The 25,214-nt window shown below is 45.4% G+C and overlaps 1 protein-coding gene across 1 annotated transcript in view; it reads left to right on the top strand.

Annotated features, from left to right (window-relative positions):
* The first annotated feature begins 2,429 nt into the window (after nucleotides 1–2,429).
* TMEM221 (transmembrane protein 221) overlaps nucleotides 2,430–25,214 on the top strand; it is a 39,561-nt gene continuing 16,776 nt past the window's right edge. The window contains exons 1-2 of the mRNA XM_030217872.1: nucleotides 2,430–2,784; nucleotides 17,286–17,371. Coding sequence (XP_030073732.1) covers nucleotides 2,489–2,784; nucleotides 17,286–17,371 — 382 coding nt within the window. The 5' untranslated portion in view covers nucleotides 2,430–2,488. The remainder of the gene's footprint in view (nucleotides 2,785–17,285; nucleotides 17,372–25,214) is intronic.

Genomic DNA, 25,214 nt, shown 5'->3' with positions numbered 1-25,214 from the left:
ATGCCTTAAGAATAAGTTTGCCCTTTACATGCCTTTGAGACCTCTAAGGTCCTCTCAAGGATCATCAAAAGAAATTGTAGGATGTGATACCCACCAGGGAGCATTCTCAGGAGCAGCCCCCATGCTCTGAAATTTACTTCCAGAGGGGCTACCTATAACTCCAGACTACCTCTACTTCAGGAAGCAAGTGAAAGCCTGGCTCTTCTCCCAAACCTTTAATACATAGGGTGACTGACTACACACTCATTCTGCACCTGAACTAACTTGTGTAACTTAGATCAATTCCTTATTTCTTGCTTAACTGTACAATGAACTTGCTTTGAGTTTAGCCACCCATCTATTTATCCCAACTGACTCTGTACCACCCATCTTGTCCTCACCTATATATATCTGCATTTGGTCCCTCAGCTATATGGTAAGCTGTATTGTAGAAAAACATTAGCATCATTTCTATGTTAGTTGAATGTTCTAATTCTTGCTTATTAGATGTATCATTAGTATTATGTTAACATTGTATTATATCTCTGGTATTTGAATTCCAGTGCTGTTAAATGTGTATATTTTTTGATACTGTTTCATGGTAGCCCTATTATTAGGTTTCAATTTGCTGCTTTCAAGTTTACCTCATTTATTGTATTTATATTTATAATTGGTCATTTTACTATTGTTATGCTGTAAACAAAATTGTAAGTTTTATATTAAACCGTACCTGCTGTACAGAGCCTTGGGTGATTCTCTTCATAAATACTCAGTGCATTTTTTCTAGCGAAAAAGGTGTCGGTACTCAAATGCCAGGCCACCCTTTGGGGTGTGGTCTGGGATGATCACTGAGGGACCCCCACCCCACAATAGCCAGGCCTCCTGCAATCATTCACTGAATCCATGACAAGGTGGAATTGGTGTGTAGAGCCTGAGCTCTTTCATTAAAACTTAGGGACCATGGGTCAATTTTAGCAGACAATGGAAAAGGTACCGGTACTCAGTACCCCTAAGTACCCCTCAAAAAAGCCCTGTAAATACTTCTCAAGAACCTACAGCACTGGCTCCTATGCAAGTAGCAGACCAGCTACTGCAGTGGCTCCCTGTAATGGAGTGGAGTGGCCTAGTGGTTAGGGTGGTGGACTTTGGTTCTGAGGAACTGAGTTTGATTCCCACTTCAGGCACAGGCAGCTCCTTATGACTCTGGGCAAGTCACTTAACCCTCCATTGCCCCATGTAAGCTGCATTGAGCCTGCCATGAGTGGGAAAGCGTGGGGTACAAATGTAACAAAAAAAATGATGTTCTTTGGGCAACCACTGGATATGACTAGAAAAGCAGTGGTTGGCTCTCCCTCTGCTCCAGGTGACCTAGAGACTCTGTATCACACCCAGCCAGACATCTTGCTTTTGCAAGCACAGTCCTGAATTCTCTCTCTCTCTCTCGTTGTTGAAACAATTCTAGTTCATTTTCATTGGAATTGTATTCAAATATTCTTTCCCAAAGCACAGTCACTCCAATATAGCACTAAAAGCTGGGTCACCCTGACAAGTACCAAAATTGGTCCCCACTGGCTATTTCTAAACCATTAGTTCAATTGGCTGGGCTAGTGACACCATATACACCACTTAAAAACCCAGCAGGCCTTCTAGATTTGACAGTCTTGTTACTGAAAAGTCTCCTGATAAGACACACAGCTATAGGCATCAGGTGCATCACCACAGTTTTCACCATCTGACCTCTCCACAAAATTGGGCCCCAAAGCCTTTCCAGGCAGTATGCAAAACAGCTTACAGATGCATCAGAAACCCAAGAAAACTAAGCAATTAAAGATTAAGGAGACTAAAAAAAAAATATATATATATATATATATACACAAATGCACACTGTAAATACGAAAAGTAGTTTTCATGCAGCTTCCCTTAGCTTAGACCTGGAGCCATGCAAGGGAATGTAGTGTGAATGCTTGAACCTAACATGTACTGCATACCGAGCTTAATCTTACATTGCTAATACAGAGAGAATAATATTGAGAATACCAAAAGACTTTGGGATTTGGATATATTTTACTTACAAATTATCTAATAATATTAAAAAAAAAATTAGAGAGCAACAATATCAGACCTTCAACGCCTTAACATTTAGAAATGTTAAAAAAAAAAAAGATCAAAACTTGGATACCCAGAATCTGAATACAAGACAGTGGAGTTTTACCTCCCTCTAACAGAGCCACAGTAAGGAGGGATCTGTTTGACCCTCCCCTCTCCCAGGCATCACATGTCCTACAAGAGACAGCTACAGTTACCCGGAAAAATGTCTCAAACTTACTCTCTTTTCTGTAGTGTCTGACCTCTCTTTAGTCTGGCACAGAGTGATGTTGTGTTGGGGGGGGGGGGGGGGGGGGGGGGGGCTTTAGAAAAGTTTTTTTTTTTCAGTGGATGTGCCAGTGAATGGTAAGGCACGGAGGAAGGAGGTCACGAGAGGATCTGGTCCCCCTTTGGAAGTTCCAGCATGCCTTCCACATATAGCCAGCACTCGCTCACAGTGCTCGCCCTGTTTGGGATTTTAGCAGCCGTGATGTCGGTGCTCTCCCTGCTCCTCATCTTCCAGATCCAGGGTGGGCAGTTGCTGGTGAAACAGGGCCCTTCCCCGGCAGGGTTCTCGGTCGCAGGGGCTGATGTCTTGCTGCCTGTCTCGGCAGTGCTGGCAGCCTTGTGCCTGTCTCTGAATATCAGCTGTCTCAGCATTTGCCTGCTGCACAGCTACTTTACCACGGATGTCTGCAGGGGAGATGCAGACCCTGACAGGTGAGGCTTCTAACTTCATCGCCAGGGTGCCCGTGTCACACTTAGAAGCTCCTGGGAAAAAACGATACATAATTAACATAAAAACTGGGTTGGAGGGAATGAAAAAGACGCTCTGGTACTGTAAAACGGGTCACTGCATTTACACGGAACTGAGGCTGGGGTGGGGGAGAGGGAAGGAGATACCCCAGTAGCAGGGATATCGGATTTTTCAGTCTCTCTAGGTTTATAGTACAACATTCTTAGAAGAGTGAAAGGAAAGATTCAGCGAGCAGGAAAGTTCAGTAGTTGGGTAAAAGTTAATGAGTGGCTGAGAATATTATTGCAGTAATATTTTGTGTGCACTATGGTGCATTAGTCTCAAGATGGTAGAGTTAATTTGCCACCTCATTTTCTCTGCGGATACTTATCCGCCACCAGAAAGGACTAAATTAATTCCCCCCCCCCCCCCCCCCCCCCCCCCATCCAGTTTCCTTCTTGCCCCTGCTGAGTCATGTGTGTGTTTTGGGGTTTTTTTTTAACATCCCAACCAGTGACTGGCAGGATGCACATTTCCAAATATATCCGTACAGCATTTACACATTGCTTCAAATCTAGAGGCACAAGAAACTCTAACGTGAACCAACCTGATCCCCTTCCCCGGGTTCTTCTGTTAAACGATAAAAGCAAAAACTTGAAAAGCTCTACCGATTGCTTCTTATGAAGCGAAGCCCACTCTTTTCTTCTCAACCAGTTGATGCTGAACAGCGTCCCACCCCCCTACAAAACACCCCACAATGAATAATCCACAACTCTTCTGGCACATCATCTAAAATGTAGGACCCCCCCCCCCCCCAAACAAACACACTTCTGACATCTTTACTTAAGGTACTGCCTCTGACCCTGCCATAAGAATTAACAGGGGTTATGAGACTTTCACCGCCTTCCCCTTCCCTCACAATTAAATACCACAAAATTATTTTAACAACAAAGATTGATTGAGACTCAAATAACTCCACATCAAAACAGGCATGGGAATAAAAGCAGACTACAGCTTTGTTTATTGGTGGAAAAAATTCTGTTAACCAGAGCTAACAAAAATAAGTCAGACTTATAATTTATATACTGAAAACAGGACTACCTGCTGTTAGCAGTTAGAAGTCTTAGTGCAACAAAGAACAGTGTATAAATATATTCCCTGCCTGCCATATCAGCTAGAAGTAAAGCGTAGGCCTAGGTCTACCATTCACCTCCTCCTGAATATTAAGGCCCTGTTCAAAAGGATCTCCTTTTGAACAGGCTGTAGCTCAGGTACCCCCCCCCCCCCCCCCACCAACTGCGACGAGTTCAAATACCCATGGAACACTCCCCAGCAACACAAAACTTCTGAAATAAGGGACAGCAGTGTGGGGGGGGGGGGGGGGGGAGGAGGGGGTAAACAAGCCACCTCCTGGAAGCAGGATCCTGGTCCAAGGAGAGGCTGGGCTTCAATATAGCCAAGAAAATCCCTCCGCGCAGCAAGAAGGAAATGCCCCGACTGGAGGAGGATTCCCAATAGTTAAACAAAATCTGCCCAATCAGGTAGAGATCCAAACCTTCCCTTTTGGCTCTTACCAGCACTTGAGCTGATGCTTAAACTGTGAACGACTCCATCATTCCTAGGCTTCCCTTTCAAGGCCCAACCAGAGTTCGCCATAGTTCGTCCAGGGGAAAAAGTGTGTGTGTGTGGGGGGGGGGGGGGGGGGGGGGGGGGAGAGTGGCTCATCCCACCATTAAAAGTCAGGCTCCGGCTGCCCCTTTGCCCACAGGCACATCCAGCAACACTCCACGGGAATAACGAAGGTGTTTTTGTGTGCACCAGGCCCTGAATCACCTACAAATGTATTTTCTCCATATTTGTATCTATAGCATTATACTTTGGCATTAAGGGGTTAATTCTAGAAGGAGCTGCTTACTTGTAAGTAGTTAGAAAGATGTGCAAATAGTGGCACTTTAGCCGTTTACACATGTAAATGACCTCTTATAGTGGAAAAGTACATGCCACAAACAGGTTCATGGCATCTATTTTGTCGGTGGTGCATGGGTGGAGTGCACAAGTATGCATGTAAATGATAAAATACTTTAATTTATGCATGTTCTAGCACACAACTAGGCCTGGGCATGTACACCAGCTCTAGGACTAGTGTAAGTGCTCATGCCTTAATCCTAGGATTCCACATAGTGCTTAAAATTGCATGCGAAATTCAGGCACATGCCCAATTAGCTCTAACTGGCCTAGTGGTTAGGGTGGTGGACTTTGGTCCTGGGGAACTGAGGAACTGAGTTTGATTCCCAATTCAGGCACAGGCAGCTCCTTGTAACTCTGGGCAACTCACTTAACCCTCCATTGCCCCATGTAAGCCGCATTGAGACTGCCTTGAGTGGGAAAGCGTGGGGTACAAATGTAACAAAAATAAAAAATAACTGGCCACTACTAATCAATTATCAGCACTAATTGATAACTATTAGAATTTAGGTGCGCACCTTGCTAGACATAATCTATAAAGATGCACACCAGGGGTGTAGCCAGACCTTGCGGTGGGAGGGGGACAGAGCCCAAGGTGGGGGACACATTTTGGTCTGTGGCCCCACACCCACTGTTGCAGCAAATAACTTGGCTGGCAGGGGTACCCAACCCCCACCAGCTGAAGCGTTGTCCAGCGCCGGTCTCAAGCGCCGCTGTTGCCTGTCCTGCTTTGTCTTCCCCACACATCCTGCACGCGCCTTTAAGTGAAATTGAGCATTCTCAGTTTCATTAAAAGGAGTGTGCCAGACGTGAAGGGAAGACAGAGCAGGTCAGCGGCGCTGGAGACCACCGCTGGACAACGCTTCAGCTGGCGGGGTTTGGGGACCCCCACCAGTGAAACCAGGGGCCCACAGGAAATTTAGGGGGGCCCAGGCCCCCCTGGCCCCACATAGCTATGCCACTGATGCGCACATAAATTCTAGTGTGTGGATCTGAAAGGGGGCAGGGTTATAGGAGGGACTTGGGCAAGTCATAGGCTTTCCAATAATTTGCATGCACTGTTATAGAATATGCCTGATTTGTGCCTAATTTAGGCACAGGTATTTACACCAGGTTTCAGCTGGTGCAAATCCCTGCACGGATCCCGGTGCTAGGCACTATTCAATTAGTGGCACTTGACTAGGAGCGAAAGTGCAGCAAATTCCAAATGACCAAGGCAGACAAGGAGTAAGAGCATCCAAAAAGTTTATTCACCAAAATAAACTGACCCAAGTGACCCTACACGGGCCATGTTTCTGCACAAGGCCTTCTTCACTCGCAGAGAAGACTGATTTCAATGGCATGCAGTGTATTGAGCTCCAGTATTCATTGGTTTTTACATTCTCTGCATTGCTCATTTACCCAAACCATATTGACCCCTGAAGAAGGCCTTGTGCCAAAACATGGCCCGTGTAAGGTCATTTGGGTCAGTTTATTTTGCTGAATAAACTTTTTGGGATGCTTCTACTCCTTGTCTGCCTTGGTCATTTGGAATTTGCTCCACTTGTTTTGTGCTTTCCTCTTTGTGGAAGTTGTGGGCCCCTCTTCCCCTTTGGTTGACCTGAATCGATGCGCCATTTATAGAAACATAATGGCAGATAAGGGCCAAATGGCCCATCCAATCTGCCCATCCTTAGTAATTTGGTCCTAAATGTATACGTGTTTTACATAAGTACTGTCAGACCTGTGAGTTCTTGTACCAAGTAGAGCGCTGCTGAGCCCAGTACTTAGACCAGGTTCTGCTTGGCGGCCGGACAACCCCTGGTTTCACCTGCACTGACCGCCATTCCCCAGAGGTTGAGCCCCTAGGTGTGGGTGGCCTGCAGGGCTTACGAGATGGAGCAGGAAGCGGGGTGATGAACGTGACAGCCAGACAGGCAGCAGGCAAGAGAGTGATCCAGGTACAGGCAGAGTCAGTAGGCAGGCAGCAGGTCAAGAGAGTAATCCAGGTACAGGCAAGGTCAGTAGGCAGGCAGCAGACACAAGAGTAATCCAGGTACAGGCAAGGTCAGTAGGCAGGCAGCAGACACAAGAGTAATCCAGGTACAGGCTAAGTCAGCAACAAAGAACAAAGTAGAGGAGAAGCACACTACTGAGCAAGTAACACCTACCAAAGTACAAGCCAAGCAAGGAGTCTAGGGAGATCTCAGCTGATAAAAGTGCTGGCGTCTGACATCAGCAAGGAGAAGGGGCACAACCATAGGACAAGAGCAGGGGAAGGAGGAACCAGAAGACCAATAGGAGAGAAGCAAGGGAAGCCAGGCAGAGGAAGAGCAGACCCAGGTGGGTGGAAGCAAAGCAATCAAGGAGCCTGGAAGCCAGACAGAAAGAGAGCAGAGCCAAGTGCATGGAAGCAAAGCAATCAAGGAGCCTGCAGCCAGAGAAGAACTACACACACATGGCTCAGGGCTGTGCCAATCAAGTGTGCGTGTCGATGGGACCCTGCGCAGCCCGAGGACACCGCTTGCGTTGAGGTAGGGGACATGACAAGTACATAAGTACTGCCATACTGGGAAAGACCAAAGGTCCATCAAGCCCAGCATCCTGTTTCCAACAGTGGCCAATCCAGGTCACAAATACCTGGCAAGATCCCAAAAAAGTACAAACATTTTATACTTCTTATCCCAGAAATAGTGGATTTTCCCCAATCCATTTAATAATGATCTATGGACTTTTCCTTTAGGAAGCTGTCCAAACCTTTTTTAAACTCTGCTAAGCTAACCGCCTTTACCACATTCTCTGGCAACGAATTCCAGAGTTTAATTACATGTTGAGCTAAGAAAGATTTTTCTCTGATTCGTTTTAAATTTACTTCATTGTAGTTTCATCGCATGCCCCCTAATCCTAGTATTTTTGGAAAGCGTAAACAGACACTTCACATCTACCTGTTCAACTCCACTCATTATTTTGTAGACCTCTATCATATCTCCCCTCAGCCGCCTTTTCTCCAAGCTGAAGAGCCCTAGCCGCTTTAGCCTTTCCTCATAAGGAAGTCGTCCCATCCCCTTTATCATTTTCGTCGCCCTTCTCTGCACCTTTTCTAATTCCACTATATTTTTTGTGAGATGCGGTGACCAGAATTGAACATGAAACATGAAAACCTGACTGGCTGGGATGTGTTCCGAGGACTGGGTTGAGAACCCCTGCTATAGAGTGATAAAGCTACTATATCTTTATCGCTCTTTAAATGCTGTTTCATACAAGAGCAGATTACTGGTACTCTCTCCTAGTGAAATCTGGAAGCGTCAGGATTCCCATTTTTGATCCTGCTTCTGAGGCACTCCTTTAAAACCTACAGATGCAGCCTCAATATTATATAATAAAGCAGTCCAGAGCCAGACATGCCAAGGGCAGAGTGGAATCTGGTTTTGAAAGTGAGTAAAACCAATGTTCAAGTATTTTGCTAAACTGTAAACTCATCTGGACTGTTTGTGACCTTATGGTTTTGGTAAGGAGAGTTTTATCAGTGTATTTGCACATGTTTGAGTGTGGAATGTTGCACACATCCTGAAGCTAAGAAAATATATATTTTTTATTAGTCTTATAACAGCTCACCTAAAGAATGGAAAGGCCCACAGACCTCTATTATACAGAAAGATGTAGGTGCCTACATGTCTTTCTAAAATTGCCCCACAAAGCTGCAGAAATCATGGCTACAATGAAACCGTAGACATTCACATGGGCTTGTGAGCAGGTGTAAATGTTCACACATAAATCACAACTCCACAGTCTGTCACTGAACATGCCTATTAAAAGGTCACACCGTTCATGTGGGGTAATTTTATTAGCAGGGTTTTAAACAGGTATACAGGCATATACCCATGAAAATGCCTTTACTATTCTTAAGTGTACGTATGGCCTAGTTAAGCAGGCCTCATCTCCTTCCCTTTGTTTAGCTCACTCTTGAAGAGAGAGCCCAGCACTCCGTATTTATATTTTCAGTGTGGTACAGCTCTGGGAAATATTACAAGACATTAGCTGACTGTTGTCCATGCCGGGAGGGGGACAAAACAAGTTTATTGCAGCAGTCAGCCACTGGAGGCTTTTCCACTCTTACTAGCAAGGCAGACATTCTTGGCAGATTCTCTCATTAGTAAACATTTCATAAAACTTATCTAGCAGTAGTTGCAATTAAGCATCCTCTACTTTCTTTTCTTCATGTGTTTTGGGACGCGGGCCTTGTAATGTTCTCGTAACTACTTAGGTTGAAGTGTTACTAGAGGCATTTCCCATTCCACTGCCAGGTTCCTCAGACCCCATCCCCACCAACTTACTTAACACCATCACTCCTACTGTCACCCCCCCCCCCCCATCTGTCATATCCTCAACCTCTCTCTCTCCACTGCAACTGTCCCTGACACCTTCAAGCATGCTGTAGTCACACCACTCCTCAAAAAACCATCACTTGACCCTACCTGTCCCTCCAACTACCGCCCCATTTCCCTCCTACCCTTCCTCTCCAAGATACTTGAACGCGCCGTTCACAGCTGCTGCCTCAATTTTCTATCCTCTCACGCCATCCGCGATCCACTTCAATCCAGCTTTCGCCCCCTACACTCGACGGAAACGGCACTATCTAAAGTCTGCAACGACCTGTTCCTTGCCAAATCCAAAGGTCACTACTCCATCCTTATCCTCCTCGACCTATCCGCCGCTTTTGACACTGTCAATCATAACTTACTTCTTGCCACACTGTCCTCACTTGGGTTCCAGGGCTCTGTCCTCTCCTGGTTCTCCTCTTATCTCTCCCACCGTACCTTCAGAGTACATTCTCAGAGTTCTTCCTCCACCCCCATCCCGCTGTCTGTTGGAGTTCCTCAGGGATCTGTCCTTGGACCCCTTCTTTTCTCAATCTACACCTCCTCCCTGGGTTCCCTAATCTCCTCCCATGGGTTCCAATATCATCTTTATGCCGATGACACCCAGCTTTATCTCTCCACACCAGACATCACTGCAGAAACCCAGGCTAAAGTATCAGCCTGCTTAGCCGACATTGTGACCTGGATGTCCAACCGCCACTTGAAACTGAACATGGCCAAGACCGAGCTTATTGTCTTCCCTCCCAAACCCACTTCTCCTCTCCCTCCACTCTCTATCTCTGTTGATAACACCCTCATCGTCCCCGTCTCATCTGCCCGCAACCTTGGGGTCATCTTTGACTCCTCCCTCTCCTTCTCTGCACATATCCAGCAGATAGCCAAGACCTGTCACTTCTTCCTCTATAACATCAGCAAAATTCACCCCTTCCTGTCTGAGCACACCACCCGAACTCTCATCCATTCTCTCATTACCTCTCGCCTTGACTACCGCAACCTACTCCTCACTGGCCTCCCAATTTGCCACCTATCCCCCCTTCAGTCCATTCAAAACTCTGCTGCACGTCTTATCTTCCGCCTGAACCGGTACACTCACATCACCCCTCTCCTCAAGTCACTTCACTGGCTTCCGATCAGGTACCGCATACAGTTTAAGCTTCTCCTTTTAACCTACAAATGCACTCGATCTACAGCCCCTACCTACCTCTCTACCCTCATCTCCCCTTACATTCCTACCTGTAACCTCCGTTCTCAAGACAAATCCCTCCTGTCAGTACCCTTCTCCACCACCGCCAACTCCAGGCTCCGCCCTTTCTGCCTCGCCTCACCCCATGCCTGGAATAATCTCCCTGAGCCCATACGCCAGGCCCCCTCCCTGCCCATCTTCAAAGCCTTGTCAAAACCCACCTCTTCAATGTCGCCTTCGGCACCTAACCATCATACCTCTATTCAGGAAACCTGGACTGCCCCTACTTGACATTTCGCCCTTTAGATTGTAAGCTCCTTGGAGCAGGGACTGTCCTTTATGTCAATTTATGTTAATCTGTACAGCGCTGCGTAACCCTAGTAGTGCTCTAGAAATGTTAAGTAGTAGTAGTAGTAGTAGTAGTGGTTGTTTACCACAGATACCAGCAAACTCACTTTCCAGCCACGTTGGTCAGTGCTGAAGAACTGAAGGAAACCCCTCAGAGTCTATCAAATACCCCCAAATATGGTATGGTAGTATATCTTGTAAGAGCTACCACTTACTAGAAAGAAAGTTCATTTTGATACGTTGGGTGGGAGAATTGTAGCAGGCGCTCAGAGATTTATTTCTCTCTTTAATAAAATTTATAGACCACTTAGTCCTAAGCGGTTTACAAATTTAATACATACATAATCCATAATACCAAACCCACATACACTCCACACTAGCAGACAGCTACAAGAATATGAGGTATTTGACTATGAAATTTTGATATGCCATCTTACGTTTACATCCCACATCAGGTATTTATTTATTTATTCATTGCATTTGTATCCCACATTTTCCCACCTCTTTGCAGGCTCAATGTGGCTTACAATATATCATGAATAGTGGAATAGATTAGAAAATAGTCATTTAGTGTTACAGAAGGATCTTGGTAGCATTATAGTGATAAAACATGTTAGTTATATAACAAGCAGATATTATAAGACAATTCTGAATGTATGTGGAGGAGTTGTGTGTATTTACGTTTGTTGATCTTTTTGGTAAGCCTTATTAAAGAGATAGGTCTTCAGTAGTTTACGGATGTTGGTAAGTTCGTAGTTCGTTTTTAGGTTGCGCGGTAGTGCGTTCCATAGCTGTGTACTCAAGTATGAAAAGGTAGACGCATGCATTAGTTTGTATTTCAAACCTTTACAGTTAGGGAAGTAAAGATTAAGATTAGCAGAGTGTAGAACTCACCAGCTCAGCCTGTCTAATAAAAAAATTAATTAAAATAATGATAACAAGGTGATACTTTCCCTTTCAATAACAGAGCTAACTAGGGCTTGGAGAGATCATTTTTACCTCCAAACCTTTTCAGTGTCCTAACCGCCCCATAGGCGCCCTGCATGAAATTCTGATCAACTATTGTACAGCACTCAATAAACACCAAGTAAAAGCAGACCGATCTAAAGACTGATTGCTCCAATTTACTGCTTGTAAAATTCTCTCTGGCCCAGCTCAACTCTTGATAAGTTCTTTCCTATATGAATATTGTAGTTCTTTTCTGTCTCTTCCAATTTTTTTATGTATCGCTCTGCTAAGTTAGTGAAGGCGGTATAGCAAAGGCTAAATAAACTAAACTTAAGATCGTCAAATTCAGGGTTAAATATAAAGAAAGAGGCAGGTCTCTTTTATATAGGAATAAACAGGGCATCTAAGCAGAAGATGGATGATACAGGATAAGAAGAAAAATGCTCACTCAACAAATAGTTCAGCTCTGAAACTCCTGTCCATAGTCAGCTATTGAGATAGACATGGGGAAGCCACTGGAACATGGAATCTTACTACTGTTTGGGATTCTTTCAGGTGCTTGTGACCTGGATTGGCCACTGCTGGAAGCAGGATACTGGGCTAGATGGACCATCTGTCTGATCCAGTATTGCTATTCTTATGTTCTTATGAGAATGCAGAAAGGCTGTCTGCTGTGAAAATAAACCCTTGAGACAGGCTGAGCTGGTGAGTTCTACACTCTGCTGAATGTAGAGAGCAGCAACACCCCCCCCCCCCGCCCTGTCCCAAAGAGCTTATGCACTACAGTTGGGACACTGGAAGGTCAGGTGCTCTAGGTCACACTATTGTGGTAAGTAAAAATCCTCAATTTTCAGATCTTAGCTTGCTTGGTTCTGGAGATGAGAAAGCTCATGGCCTGTCAAAAAAAAGGGAAGCACAGAGGCTTCACCTTGGCCAGGAGGGTCAATGTTACTTGCTGTGAAGAAGGAGAGAGCATTACAGCCCCCACCAGCAGCACTGGAAGGAACCTGCATCAGTGTCACATGGAGCTGCAGCTCACAGCTGACAAACCAAAAACCATAAAAAAGGAGGGAATTTAATATTATTTATTTTCTCTTTCAATGCCATTTCTCACCTGACTTGGGTAACGTGAGTGGCAATATCCCTCTGCTTTAATGAACCATTCCAAGCTCTCCCTCTCGTCACCTTCAGTCATTTTCCATTGTCACCTTATAACCTCACACCAGGGCCTACCAGAAATGTGCATATTTCTGCTTGCCAGGGGTTCCGCTTCTTGTCCTCCCCTCCCCAATTCATTAAGCTCCCTCTTCACGTAGCGTAAATCTTTCCCACGTCTGCGGCTGTCATGCTGAATTACTGTCCTAGGTTTTGGCTGTGTGATGAACACAGACCCAGACAAGGTCCCTCGTCCCTTTAATTACAAAAACAAGACAGATTAAAAGAAAAATACAAAGACTGCCCTCAAGTCTGCTCCTGGGTGTGTGAGCAGAGTTGCACTCTCAATTCAGCGCTCTCAATTCCTCCCTGTGAGATTTAGCTTACCATTTCTGCCTACTGTAAAATTTACCAAAATGTTTAGGACAAGCTCTACTAGTGCTTTTTGGACGCACACCAGTTCTTTTATTTCTGCCTGCTCACAACCTCTTTAACCACTCTCCCTTCCTGCCCTGCTTTTCAATTAATGGCATACAGGGCTGGCCCAACCATAAGGCAAACTATGCAGTCACCTAGCTGCACTGACAGCCACGCAAACCCAGAGAAACAACAGTGCCAACTTTTATCTGCGGGACGAATGAGCAACTTTCAAATAGCCCATTGGCCCTTTTAATATGGCTTTTGCAAATTACCCTCATTATATATCAACAAAATTTGACTATTTTAAAAGTATGATGCAGTGGTGTACCTAGCTTGGTTGCCACCCAGAGCACAGCACCCCCTCTTCTGGGTAGTAAGGGGATGCATCGAGCAGTCGCAGAGCCACAGTCTACATGAATGCAGCTGTTGGCTGTGCCAGTCCCCTGCCTCCTCCAACGTCAACTTCCTGTTCTGGGCCAGGGGGCTAACAGTCATACACATGTAGACTGTGGATCCACGACTACTTGATATATCCCCTTACTACCTGTACCTGGGACATATCACACCCACCGCTCTGCTCTTGGTACACCACTGGTATGGTGTACAAATATATGTTTTCACAGGATTGTTCTGGGGGCGATTGTGTTGGGATGATTAAGATCCTTCAGTTTAATTATCCAAATCTTAGGGGTGGGGGTCCTTTCCCTGAGGCAGCCCACAGCAAAACATGGCGCATGTCGGTTGCAGGTCCCATTAATAAGATAATATATATAAACTAGTAAAAAAGGCCTGTTTCTGACACAAATGACACGGGCGCTAGCAAGGTTTTCCTCGGAGTGTGTATGTTTGAGAGAGTGTATGTGAGAGTGACTGTGTGTGAGAGAGTGAATGTGTGAGTGTGTGTGTGTAAGAGAGAGAGTCTGGGTGTGAGTGTGTCTGTGAGAGAGTGTGTCTGTGAGAATGAGAGTGTGTGCAAGTGCGTATGTGAGACACAGTGAGTGTGAGAGAGAGAGTGTGTTTCCCACAGATACAGTGTGTGCGAGAGTGTGTGTGAGACACAGACTCTCTGTGAGACTGATTGTATGAGACCAAGAGAGTATGTGAGTGACTGTGTGACACATATTGAGCCTGCAAAAAGGTGGGAAAATGTGGGATACAAATGTAACAAATAAATAAATAGAGAGTGAATGTGATACAGTATGAGACAGAGTGTGTGAGAGTGAGAGAGAAAGACACTGACTGTGAGAGAGAGTGTTGTGTGACAGATACCTCCTCCCCCCCCTCCCTCTTTCTCTCTCTCTCTGGTGTCAGGCCCTCCCCTCCCTCCCTCTCTCTCTGGTGTCATGACCCCCTCCACCCTCACTCTCTGGTCTCAGGACCCCCTCCCCCTCTGAGGTCTCTGGACCCCCCTCCCCTCCCCTCTGGTGTCAGGACCCCCTCCACCCCCTCTCCCTCACCCCCTCTGGTGTCAGGACCCCCTCCCCCCTGGGGGGTACTGTTGAACTGGGATGAGACTGAGGCTGATCTCTTACCTGATTTGCGGTCCATTCTTTGATGTGGCCCATGCGGTGCTGTGTTTGGTGAGACGTGGGCATATCTGAAAGGGGAAGGGGAAAGGGAACCATGTGAAGCTAATTTGGTGTACTTGGCTCCGCGCGCACGTTGTTGTGGTGTCTCGCATGGGTGTGATGAGAGAATGAGCACTGGACCCGTGGAGAGTGGCGCTGGTGGCGGGAAGAGTCTACCTTAGTGCCGTGTCGATCAGCTGATCAGCGCTGTGGAGAGCGAGTTGCAGGTGGGCAGCGAAAAAGGAGACTCCACGGAGAGGCAGCTAAGCATTACTGTGCAGGGCGCTGAGCTCTGGCTGTGCTTCAAGGAACTGACCAATCCTATTTAATAGAATGCACCTCCAACATTCTGAAGCCGAGAAACCTCGTGTGGTTGGTCACTTCTGCTTGTGACGAACCCGGAAGTACGTGATGTCAATTCAGGAGATGGATACAGAGAGCAGGAATGCCTCAGCCATGCAGTCAGCTTCAGAATGATGGAGGTGCGTTTTATTATCTATATAAATAAAACCCACCTCAAACGTTCTGAAGCTCACCCCATGGCAGTGAAGCACTCAACTCCTGTACTGTTCAGAGTAGGCTAGGCTATGACCTATGAGGACCACTCACCCTCACTCATAGACCCGCCCTCCGCCACGCCCCATCTGCACATAAAACGCACCCTCAACGTTCTAAACCTGACTTTGTGGCTTCAGAGTTCGTAAGTTCGAAGCTCTGTAACCACTTTTAACAATCAGGTATCTGTGCCCCGCCCTCACGTCAAAACGTTATGACATCGAGGGCGGGTACTAATGACCACAACTACACTCGCCGACATAGGCCCCGCCCATCCCCCTATCCTCGCCATCCACACACGTCACTCCCTCCCTCCGATTTGAACACCCTCCCTCCCTTCCTGTTACTGCCCTCCCTTCGCGTTCCTTCAAAACCTCCCCCGAAGCCTCTGACTGCTACCCACCACCCCAGGTCGCTCGCTCACTCCCCCACCCAGGTCACCGCACCGCCCACAACTTTGCCGCTCCACCCACCTCCCCCCCCCCCTTTTCTAAGAATGCCCCACGCCCCCTCCATTGAACTAACACAGCCAGTACCTCAGAAACGCAGAAGTACAGAACATCGCTTCTCTTCGGCTCTTCTTCCCTCCCTGTGTCCCGCCCTTCCGGAACTTACGTCACACGAGGGCGGGACAAAAGGAGGGAAGAAGACCCGAAAAGAAGCGATGTGCTGTACTGTTGCGTTTCTCAGGTATTGGCTGTGTTACTTCAATGGAGGGGGCGTGCGCCGTTTTTAGAAAAGGGGGGGGGGGGGGGGCGTGTGCAGCGGCAAAGTTGTGGGCGGTGCGGTGACCTGGGTGGGGGAGCGACCGACCGACCTGGGGTGGTGGGTAGCGTCCACAGGGACGGAGGAAGGCGCGGAGAACCGGTGACCGACGATCTCGGGGGCTGGGACGACTGCACAGCTCTGGGGGAGGGGCATGGATGGCCTGGCCTGCTGCCATGCATCGGAGGACAAACACCTTGCTAGCGCCCATTTCATTCGTTTCAGAAACGGGCCTTTTTTCCTAGTATAGGATAATACACAAATCTTAAGGAGAGTCAATATTAAGACAGTTGATTGGACAAACTGGGCCGATGACGAAAGAGGTGAACCACAGGACTGTGATCCTGTGTGAAATGAGTCACCACTGAGGTCCATAGGTATATAACTCCCGAAATGTTTGTGAAACTGCTTGAGTTACATACAGCATGGGAGTTATCAGTATAGGGTGCTGGGTATATTTTTCCAGCAGGCGTGGCATGTGTTAGGCGGGAGGCAATGGGAAGGGGCCATGCGTAGAGACTCCTTGCAGGGCTTCATTTGCATAAATCACTAAGAAGTTGAAAAGCAGGGATCTGTGTGAAAAACCATAGTTGCTCAATGGTAGGACTGGCCCTGCTTTCAGGCGCACAGCCTTGGTCTCAACAACATCTGCAGTCAGAGTACTTGAAATCAATGCCTGAGCAAAGAAAAAGCCGACTACTGTACCTATCTATTGTGTACATGGTGCTGAGTGTTTTATCCAAAGGGCAAAGATTGGTTATATATAATATTCATACAGATAAAATATAAATATATATGAGAAGAATGGATGCAGAAAGGGAAAAGGCACGAGAGAGAAAAAGAAAACAAGGTTTACAATGGAAAGAGCACAGACTCAGATGGAAGCAACAGTGATGGACAAAGAACTGGGTTTCTCAAAGCTGCAGTGGTAATACCACTGTTTTGGACTCCAAACAAAGGTGCCTGTCTATATTTTCTGTAGGAGACCATCCTCATGCACTCAGATAACTATGGTCTAGTCACAGTGATACTTAGGAAAAACCATTACAACCAAACACAATAAAAGAAAACACAATTGTAGCTGCTGGTGAGGGCTGAGAAGGGGAGAAATGCATTAACTCTATCCCTCGACATCTGTGAAGACTCATAAAAACTCAGCTGCTACTGTTGCTTGGTTTTCTCCTCAAAAATGCCCATAATTCCTTTTGTTTGTTTTCCAGAGGAGTCTGGTTCTTAATGGACAGCCGAATCATCCGTCATGCTGCGATCGGCCTGTTCTGCTTTGGAGTTGCAGTATATTTGGCAGGTAGAGTTTGCTTCTTACCTAACAATGGTGAAATTAATGATAGAGAAATGGAGAGGTGAACCATAGATGCCTTTCACACAGAAAGTCTTAGATTCAGCTCCGACCACATAGAAAAACAAGGTCATTATTTCGATTCCCTGACATGATTAAATTGCTGCCAATGAACAAGCAACTCCCCCATCCATCTAGAATAGTCAAACGGTAAATTTGGACAGAAATCTGTCCATGGTGCTCATCTGATTCTGATGAAGAGGTCCATAAAGTACAATCTTTTAAAAATTGTATAACACCTCATAATACACTACTCCAAAGATGGTGAAAACACACAATGCAGCATATGAAGAAAAACTTACCTTCTGAGCTAAGAAATAGCGGGGCTTAGGGCCCTGAATATTTTTTAAATAGTTTTATTAAGAACAAGAATATCATACCTGCCAATAAAGAAGTACAGCTAGAAAATATAACACAAAATTCTCCAATCCCAACCCAAAACCCCACCCCATCACTCAGTATGAAAAGCAAACCATCCCCTCCCCTTCCCCCAGAACCAAAGAAACCAGCCCACTCCTCAGTCTACAATGGAGGCAGAGAAAAAGGAGAAGCCGACGACAGAAGTATTATCCATCTCTAGACAAAAGCAATCAAGAGCAACCCATGCCCTCTTCAGCCAAAATATATGTTCCAAACTTTATGAAAGGATTGAATATGTCCATTCTTCAATGCAGTCAACTTAGTCATAAGACAAATAAAATCTAGTTTAAAAAAAAATACTTGATCTGTTGATGGCATGTGCTTTTTTTTTCCGCAGTGCACTGCTATTAAAAGTTTGCTTACTGTATAAAGGTAGCAAGCCAGTTTATGCAAGTCTGGCTGGACACCTACAGTCTTCACATGGAGTAAGCAATGCCATGGTTGCAGGGAATAGCATTCTGTGGTGATCGTGGTTTAAAGGTCTAACACTGACTGCCAAAAGGTTTGAATCTTTGGACATTGGAGACTTTTACCATATCTGGTGGCAATCTTACCACAGGCTCACCAACATCGTGCTGTGCCCATTTAAAACATTTTATAAAGGCGAGCTGGGGTGAAATACCACCTGTAGAGAATCTTATAACAATTTCCAACCCTGGGAGTTGCTATAGACACTTTTAATAATTTCTTAAAAATCTTTTCCCAAGTACCATAGTCAAGTGGTTGGTGAATGTCAGTTTCCTACTTAGCCGTATAGGTTAGTATAGGAGTGGTATGGGAAAGTACAGCCTGATAAAGGCATGATATTCCCCCTATGTGGGCTGCATCTCAGCACTTGCTCAAGCAAAGTTTCAGGTAAAACAAGTTCACTCCTAGCCCATCTGGTTATCAAGTCTCTAATTTGTCTGTATGCAAAGAAATCCTGGAGTATCAACCCAAATTCCTCTGAGATCCTCCCATGAAATAAATTCTCCTTCCTCCCCTATTTGTCCCAAGGTCCAAAAGGAGTTATTTGTGTATAGACTAAAAGTACCTTGAGGTATCCCTACAAAATCTGTTAGTGCACAAAGAATTGGAGTAGAAAGGAAATACCATCGCTCTGGAAACCATGTCAAGTGGCAGGTGAGCCAAGTCATGAAGAGGGTATGTCATTAAATTAGACAGGGGCTGAGCTAAGGCCAAAGCTCATTGCATGGTACCATCCACAGCGGGGTTCTCCCCAAATATGCTTGCTTCATAAGGAGCCACGGCTTAAGACTCTTCCTGCAGCCATGCTGATATAATCTGAAGTTCAGCTGCCATATGATATACTTCAGAATGTTTCTTTGGCTGGTATAATATCCTCAGACTAACCCCAGGGGGCTTCCTAGACCACATATACTGAAATACTTAAGCTTAAGAAAAACCTTTTGGAAACTGGGATGGGGAGGGCCATAAAGCGATACAAACGTTTGGGTGCAGGATCCTTTTTACAGCGTGAATCCTCCCTAGCCAAGATAAGTTAAGATCTTCCCAACAGTCCAATTCCCCCAACAACTCCTGAAGATGCATTGGGAAATTAATGGCAAAGAGGTCAGAAACAGAGTGGTATAAATGCACTCCTAAGTATTTAATGGAGGTAGCCACCTAGCAAAAGGGATAGGGATGCTTGCTCAGAAGTTCTTGTTGGAATACCAGGATGAAACCCAGACAATGCTCCAAAGCCATTGAAGAGGTGATCACCTGTGGCAAGGAAGCAGTGGGATCTGTTAGCAAAATCAGAATGTCATCAGCAAACATTATTTTAAAGCCGTGCCCCCCTATAATTCCCATTATATCCTCATTAAGTCAGATAGATTGAGCCCTTTGCACAATGGAGAGTGCACAACCTTGTCTAGTGTCCCTGTACAATTCAAATTCTGCCAAATAAGTATGATTAATAAATTAGCTAGAGGCTTAATATACAATGAATGGAGCCATCCCAAGTAGTTACCAGAGATACCCAATTTGTCCAGGACTGCAAAAAGGAAAGGCCAGTACACCTGATCAAAGGCCTTTTCGGCATCAACTGAAAGCAACAAAGCTTGCTCTTGTGATTTAGAAGCAGCCTCGATCAGATGTCGAGCCCCAGATGTCTGTCTCCCAGTTATGAAGCCCATCTAGTATGCAGCAACCAACTGAGGCATGTATTTATGGAGACGCTTAGCCAATATCTTAGTAAAAAGTTTTATAAATCAGTACCCAAGAGCAATATGGACCTATAAGAGGCACAATGCTAAGAGCGGTCAGCCACCAGGAGTGAGGCAAAACAGTGTCGTGTGTGATGGAATTAAACACTTTGGTCAATAAAAGGGCTAGATATTGTTTATAGCATTTATTTTATTTTTATTACATGTGTACCCTGTGCTTTCCCACTCATGGCAGGCTCAATGTGGCTTACATGGGGCAATGGAGGGTTAAGTGACTTGCCCAGAGTCACAAGGAGCTGCCTGTGCCTGAAGTGGGAATTGAACTCAGTTCCCCAGGACCAAAGTCCACCACCCTAACCACTAGGCCACTCCTCCACCTTTATAAAGTGGTGTCCATCTTTGCCTGGAGCTTTCTGCTGGGGTAAATTCTTAACAGCCCAAAGAGTTTCCTCTCGCTTAATAGGTTTAGACAGGACAGCTGTCTTAGTGTCTGTGAGGCTAGGCAATGGGATCTCATGCAAAAAGGAATTGATGTCCTCCAGGGGTGGTGCAGCTTCAGGAGTACAAAGATGGGAACAGAACCGTACAAACTCAGATTGTATGTCAGACTTCTTTCTCCCACTCGATTCCTAATTTGTGAGATATCATTGCAAAGGCACTGCTTGCGTAACAGATGAGCCAGCAGATGGCTGGCCCGATTTCCAAATTAAAAGTACATTTGTCTGGTGCGCTGCAGCCCTTTATTGATATAAACTAACGCCAAGTCCCGAAGCTGCACTCTTACCTCATAGAGATGCTATCTAAGCTAGGGCTCCCTTGACTTTGTTGTTTCCGCATGTCTAAGGTCTGTACCATATCACGCAGCCCCGCCTCCTAGGCCGCTTTCCGCTTTTTTTTTCATGTGCTTGCAGGGAAATAATTTTCCCACACATCATCACCTTTAAACCTTCCCATACAGGTAACAGGAATGACATCAGGGGTATCATTAATATTTAAATATTCTACTAAATCTTTCTCCAGTTCTTCAACATAATTATGTTCAGAAAGAAGGGTGCCACTGAATTTCCACTGACTCGGCCTGGGTTGCAATATAAGCATGCTTAAACTCTCAGTAAGGAGTGCATGGTCTGACCAGGTGTGAGCATGTATAGATACATCCCGTAGATGAGACTGAATAATAGGATCACCTAGCCAGAGGTCAATTCGGGAATATGTATTGTGGGTAGGGGAGTAAAAGGTATAGTCCCTACCCCGAGGGTGGACAAGACACCAAAGGTCCCCTAAATCCCAGTGTGTGAGAAAGCTTTGAAGGTGCTGTCTAACCCCTTGGGAGTACCGAACATCCCTGGCCGAGCTATCCAAGTCAGGACAAAAGGTCAAATTAAAATCTCCCCCTATAAGCAAGCATCCTTCTCCGTTTCAACAATAAAGTGGTAAATTACATGATAAAATTCATCTTGGTTAGTATTAGGTGTGTTCAACAACGTCAGAACAGTTTGCTGAATAGAATCACTAAAACATATCTACCTGCAACATCTCTAAGTACCTTATTATTATTTATTTGGATTTGCTCACACCTTTTTCAGTAGTAGCTCAAGATGAGTTACATTCAGGTACATGGTATTTCTCTGTCCCAGGAGGGCTCACAATCTAATTTTGTACCTGAGGCAATGGAGGGTTAAATGACTTGCCCACGTTCACAGGGAGCAGCAGTGGGATTTGAACTGGTCACCTCTGGGTGTCAACACTAGTGCTCTAAACAGTAGGCCACTCCTCCACTCCACGAGAGACGCCAAGTGATCAATATTTCCATCCCACTCATTTTTGTATTTTGGGATGTGTTAAATGCCAAGTATTGTAACAGAATTTATCCTGCAAAAGTAGGTGCTCATGCTGTCGCAAAAGGAGAGTCTCTTTTCTAAAGTAAATAGCCACCAGGAGGCATGTAGCCTCTTTAAACAAAAGGTGGCACTTATTTGGAGTATTAAGATCCTTAACATTAAGGGTCATGAAACTAAGCCCGCTCATACTAATAAATAGAGCTGAGTAGTGCTATACCCAACGTGTAAAACAGTCCTAACTCATATATAAGATATACATGTCCCAAAACAACAAGTGGCAGCCTAAAACTCCCTCCCACCCCCACCCCACCCCACCCCATCCTATCCCATCCCACCATAAAACCAGCTAGCATAGGGAGGAAGTGAAGTGGTCCATCATGTAGCCTGAGGATTCAAGCATCAAATGAATCAAAATCTCCAATGGCCAATCTCTATTGGAGCCAACAATGTTACAACAATGTGCCCTACCAAGAAGTAAGACACCCCTGAACACAGTTAGGCAAAGTAGGATTAAATCCACTGTAAGCAATAAATATCACTCAGGTTGGGCTCTTGGAAGGCATCTTAGTTGCCGATTGTTGTCTGGTCAAATGACATTTCCTACTTTGCACCCTCTGCCACTTGGGGTATGGCTTAACCATCAGGTCAGACCCCGAAGAAGTTGATTGAGATTGCTGTTTATTAGTTGGCTCACTCTCCAAAACTGCTAGCGCCTCTTCCTTAGGTTTCACTTGATGTAGCTTTCCTTGGTAATAAAAAGCAAGCACAAAATGATGTTGCCATTTCTCTCATAGTTGCTGTGTGTGAAGAAACAATGTGCTTTAAGCCTGAAAAATGTATTAGATATTTTCCTGTTTTAATTATACCCTGAAGTGTATTTCTCCTATTTGGCCAGCAGGTGGCATTTCTTTGCTGTAAAGCTGTTACAGGGAACTGAATGTTCTTTTCCTTTAACACAAGCAGGAAGCAAGCAGCAGTATACTTTTAAATCTTGTTGACTGGTCTCTGATTGGTCTGGAGTTTGAAAAATTACCCAGTAGTACTGGCTGTTGCTTCAGTCTTAGCCTGGGAGAAAAGAAAGACAGATCTCTTTGCTAAGGCTCTGTGAACATATATATGTCCTGATCTTCCCAGGTACAGTTTAGACAATATGCAAATGTTTAGTTTTCTAATGATCCATTTTTCAGTTACTTGTTACTGTTTGCAGTTTATTTTATTTTTTTTATCATTGTTCAAGTGTGACAATAAACCTGTTTAGTTTGTTGATTTTGCCTGTCTGGACTGATAAAGAATCCTGATGGTTTGTGTGTTGGGTCTGCGAGTGCTTTCTAGGAACTGTGGGACCACTGGGAGTGAGGCTCTACTAACCTAGAAATCACTGGGGATAATTGGAGAGTGGAAGAGTCACCCAGAGGCAGTTGTGATCCAGTCGGTGTGAGGAGGGTGTTAGTGTAGAGCACAAGCGGAAGGTGCAAGCAGACCTGAGCTGTGCTGGGGACAGACCCTCTAAGTAGCTGTGGCAGGTGGCTAGGTGTTTCATGACACTGTGTGATAGCTTTAAGTTCACTACGGCACTTCAGGGTGGTGGCTGCCAAGTCCTGGTAGATTTCTATAGTGTAGGTGTCCCAGATTACATGCTCCATGCCCCGAGCTCTGGATAAAATCACCTCCTTGGGCTTAAAATTCAGTAAAGCAAGCTATAATATCTCGGGCCATATTCGCCTGCGGTCTGCCCAATGCTGTATCAGCCTGCTCAATTTTCATAGTTGAAGGGTCCACGGGATGAGAAGTCTCTGACAAGGAGCTCACCAATTTTTGCACACAATTATTGTATTCTGGAGGCTCCAGGAGGCCGTGTAGGAAACGAAGATTGCAGAGTCTGCTGTGATTTTCAAGGTCTTTGACCTTATCTGCAAGAGAAGCCTCAACAGATGCCACGACCTGCAGCTTGGATTCAAGCGGTGCAATAGGTTCCGCATGTTCAACCAGGCCTCCCTCCAGGTCTTCCATGTGGTGTCCCAGGCTACGCGATTTCCCCCTTTAAGTTCATCACCAGGGTCACAAGTTCTGTGTGGAGAGCTGTAAGATTGGACTTGATCGCCAACATCCACTCATGCATTTTTCCCAGCAGGGAACCTATCTGATTAAGGGACTAGGGAGAGAAATCCACAGTAGGAGAGAGGTGCGTTGAAGTCAATGAGTCGGGGTCTAATGGCCTCATCTTTATCGCTCCCACAGTCAGGGACTCAGTGCTTTGTAGGCAAAATCCTACAGATTCAGGCGACTCACCACAGAAATACTCTATCCAAGCATGCTATAACAACTGTTGCTCACAATGCCGAGGAAATCACGGCGGAGGAGCTCATAGTGAGGGACACATTAATTCATATCCTCAGGATATGCGGAGCACTCAGCTCAAGCAACCATCTCCGACACTGACGTCACTTCCACCAGGCCCTGGAATCAATCTGTAATCCCTAGCAGGCCAGAATTCAGGAAAAGACAAGATAAGCACAGAGGATTCCTGGTTATGGAGAGCTGAGGTGAGAGCCAAAGATAGCTGGAAATGTTGTCTGACTAAATCTCACACTCGACAACCACGTGAAGAATACAACTAAGAAAATCTTCCACGCCATGTGGAAACGTAAAAGAGTAAAACCCTTCTTCCCGAGATCTATCTTTTGCAACCTAGTACAGTCACTGGTACTAAGCCACCTGGACTACTGCAACGTACTCTACGCCGGCTGTACAGAACAGATCACCAAGAAACTCCAGACAGCACAAAATACCGCAACTAGACTCATTTTCAGAAAAACAAAATATGAAAGCGCAAAGCCCCTAAGAGAGAAACTACACTGGCTCCCATTAAAAGAACGGACCACATTCAAGATCTACACGATTGTTCATAAAATCATCTACAGAGATGCTCCAATGTACATGCTCGACCTCATTGACTTACCTCCCAGAAATGCTAAAAGATCCTCCTGCACATTTCTTAACCTACACTTCCTGGACTGCAAAGGCTTAAAATATAAGCTAACACATGCTACCAGCTTTTCTTACATGAGCATGCAACTTTGGAACGCACTACCAACAAATCTGAAAACAATTAACAAAATCACTAACTTTCGCAAATCTTTGAAAACCTCTCTCTTCAACAAGGCCTATCCTCAGAATCCATAACTTAATGCTAACACTTCATCAACCCACCTACTCTGAAGAATGCCTCTTTATTAATGTCTGCTTAGCTCTTCTATGTAATCCTCGATCTCACTGTAATACTGATTGTATCTTCTACCTTGTGAATGGCGATGCCATAACAGGCCTTTGTAAGCCACATTGAGCCTGCAAATAGGTGGGAAA

This window comes from Microcaecilia unicolor, chromosome 11, assembly GCF_901765095.1.
Source record: "Microcaecilia unicolor chromosome 11, aMicUni1.1, whole genome shotgun sequence".
NCBI lineage: Eukaryota > Metazoa > Chordata > Amphibia > Gymnophiona > Siphonopidae > Microcaecilia > Microcaecilia unicolor.
This window is presented reverse-complemented; position numbering and strand designations above follow the sequence as displayed.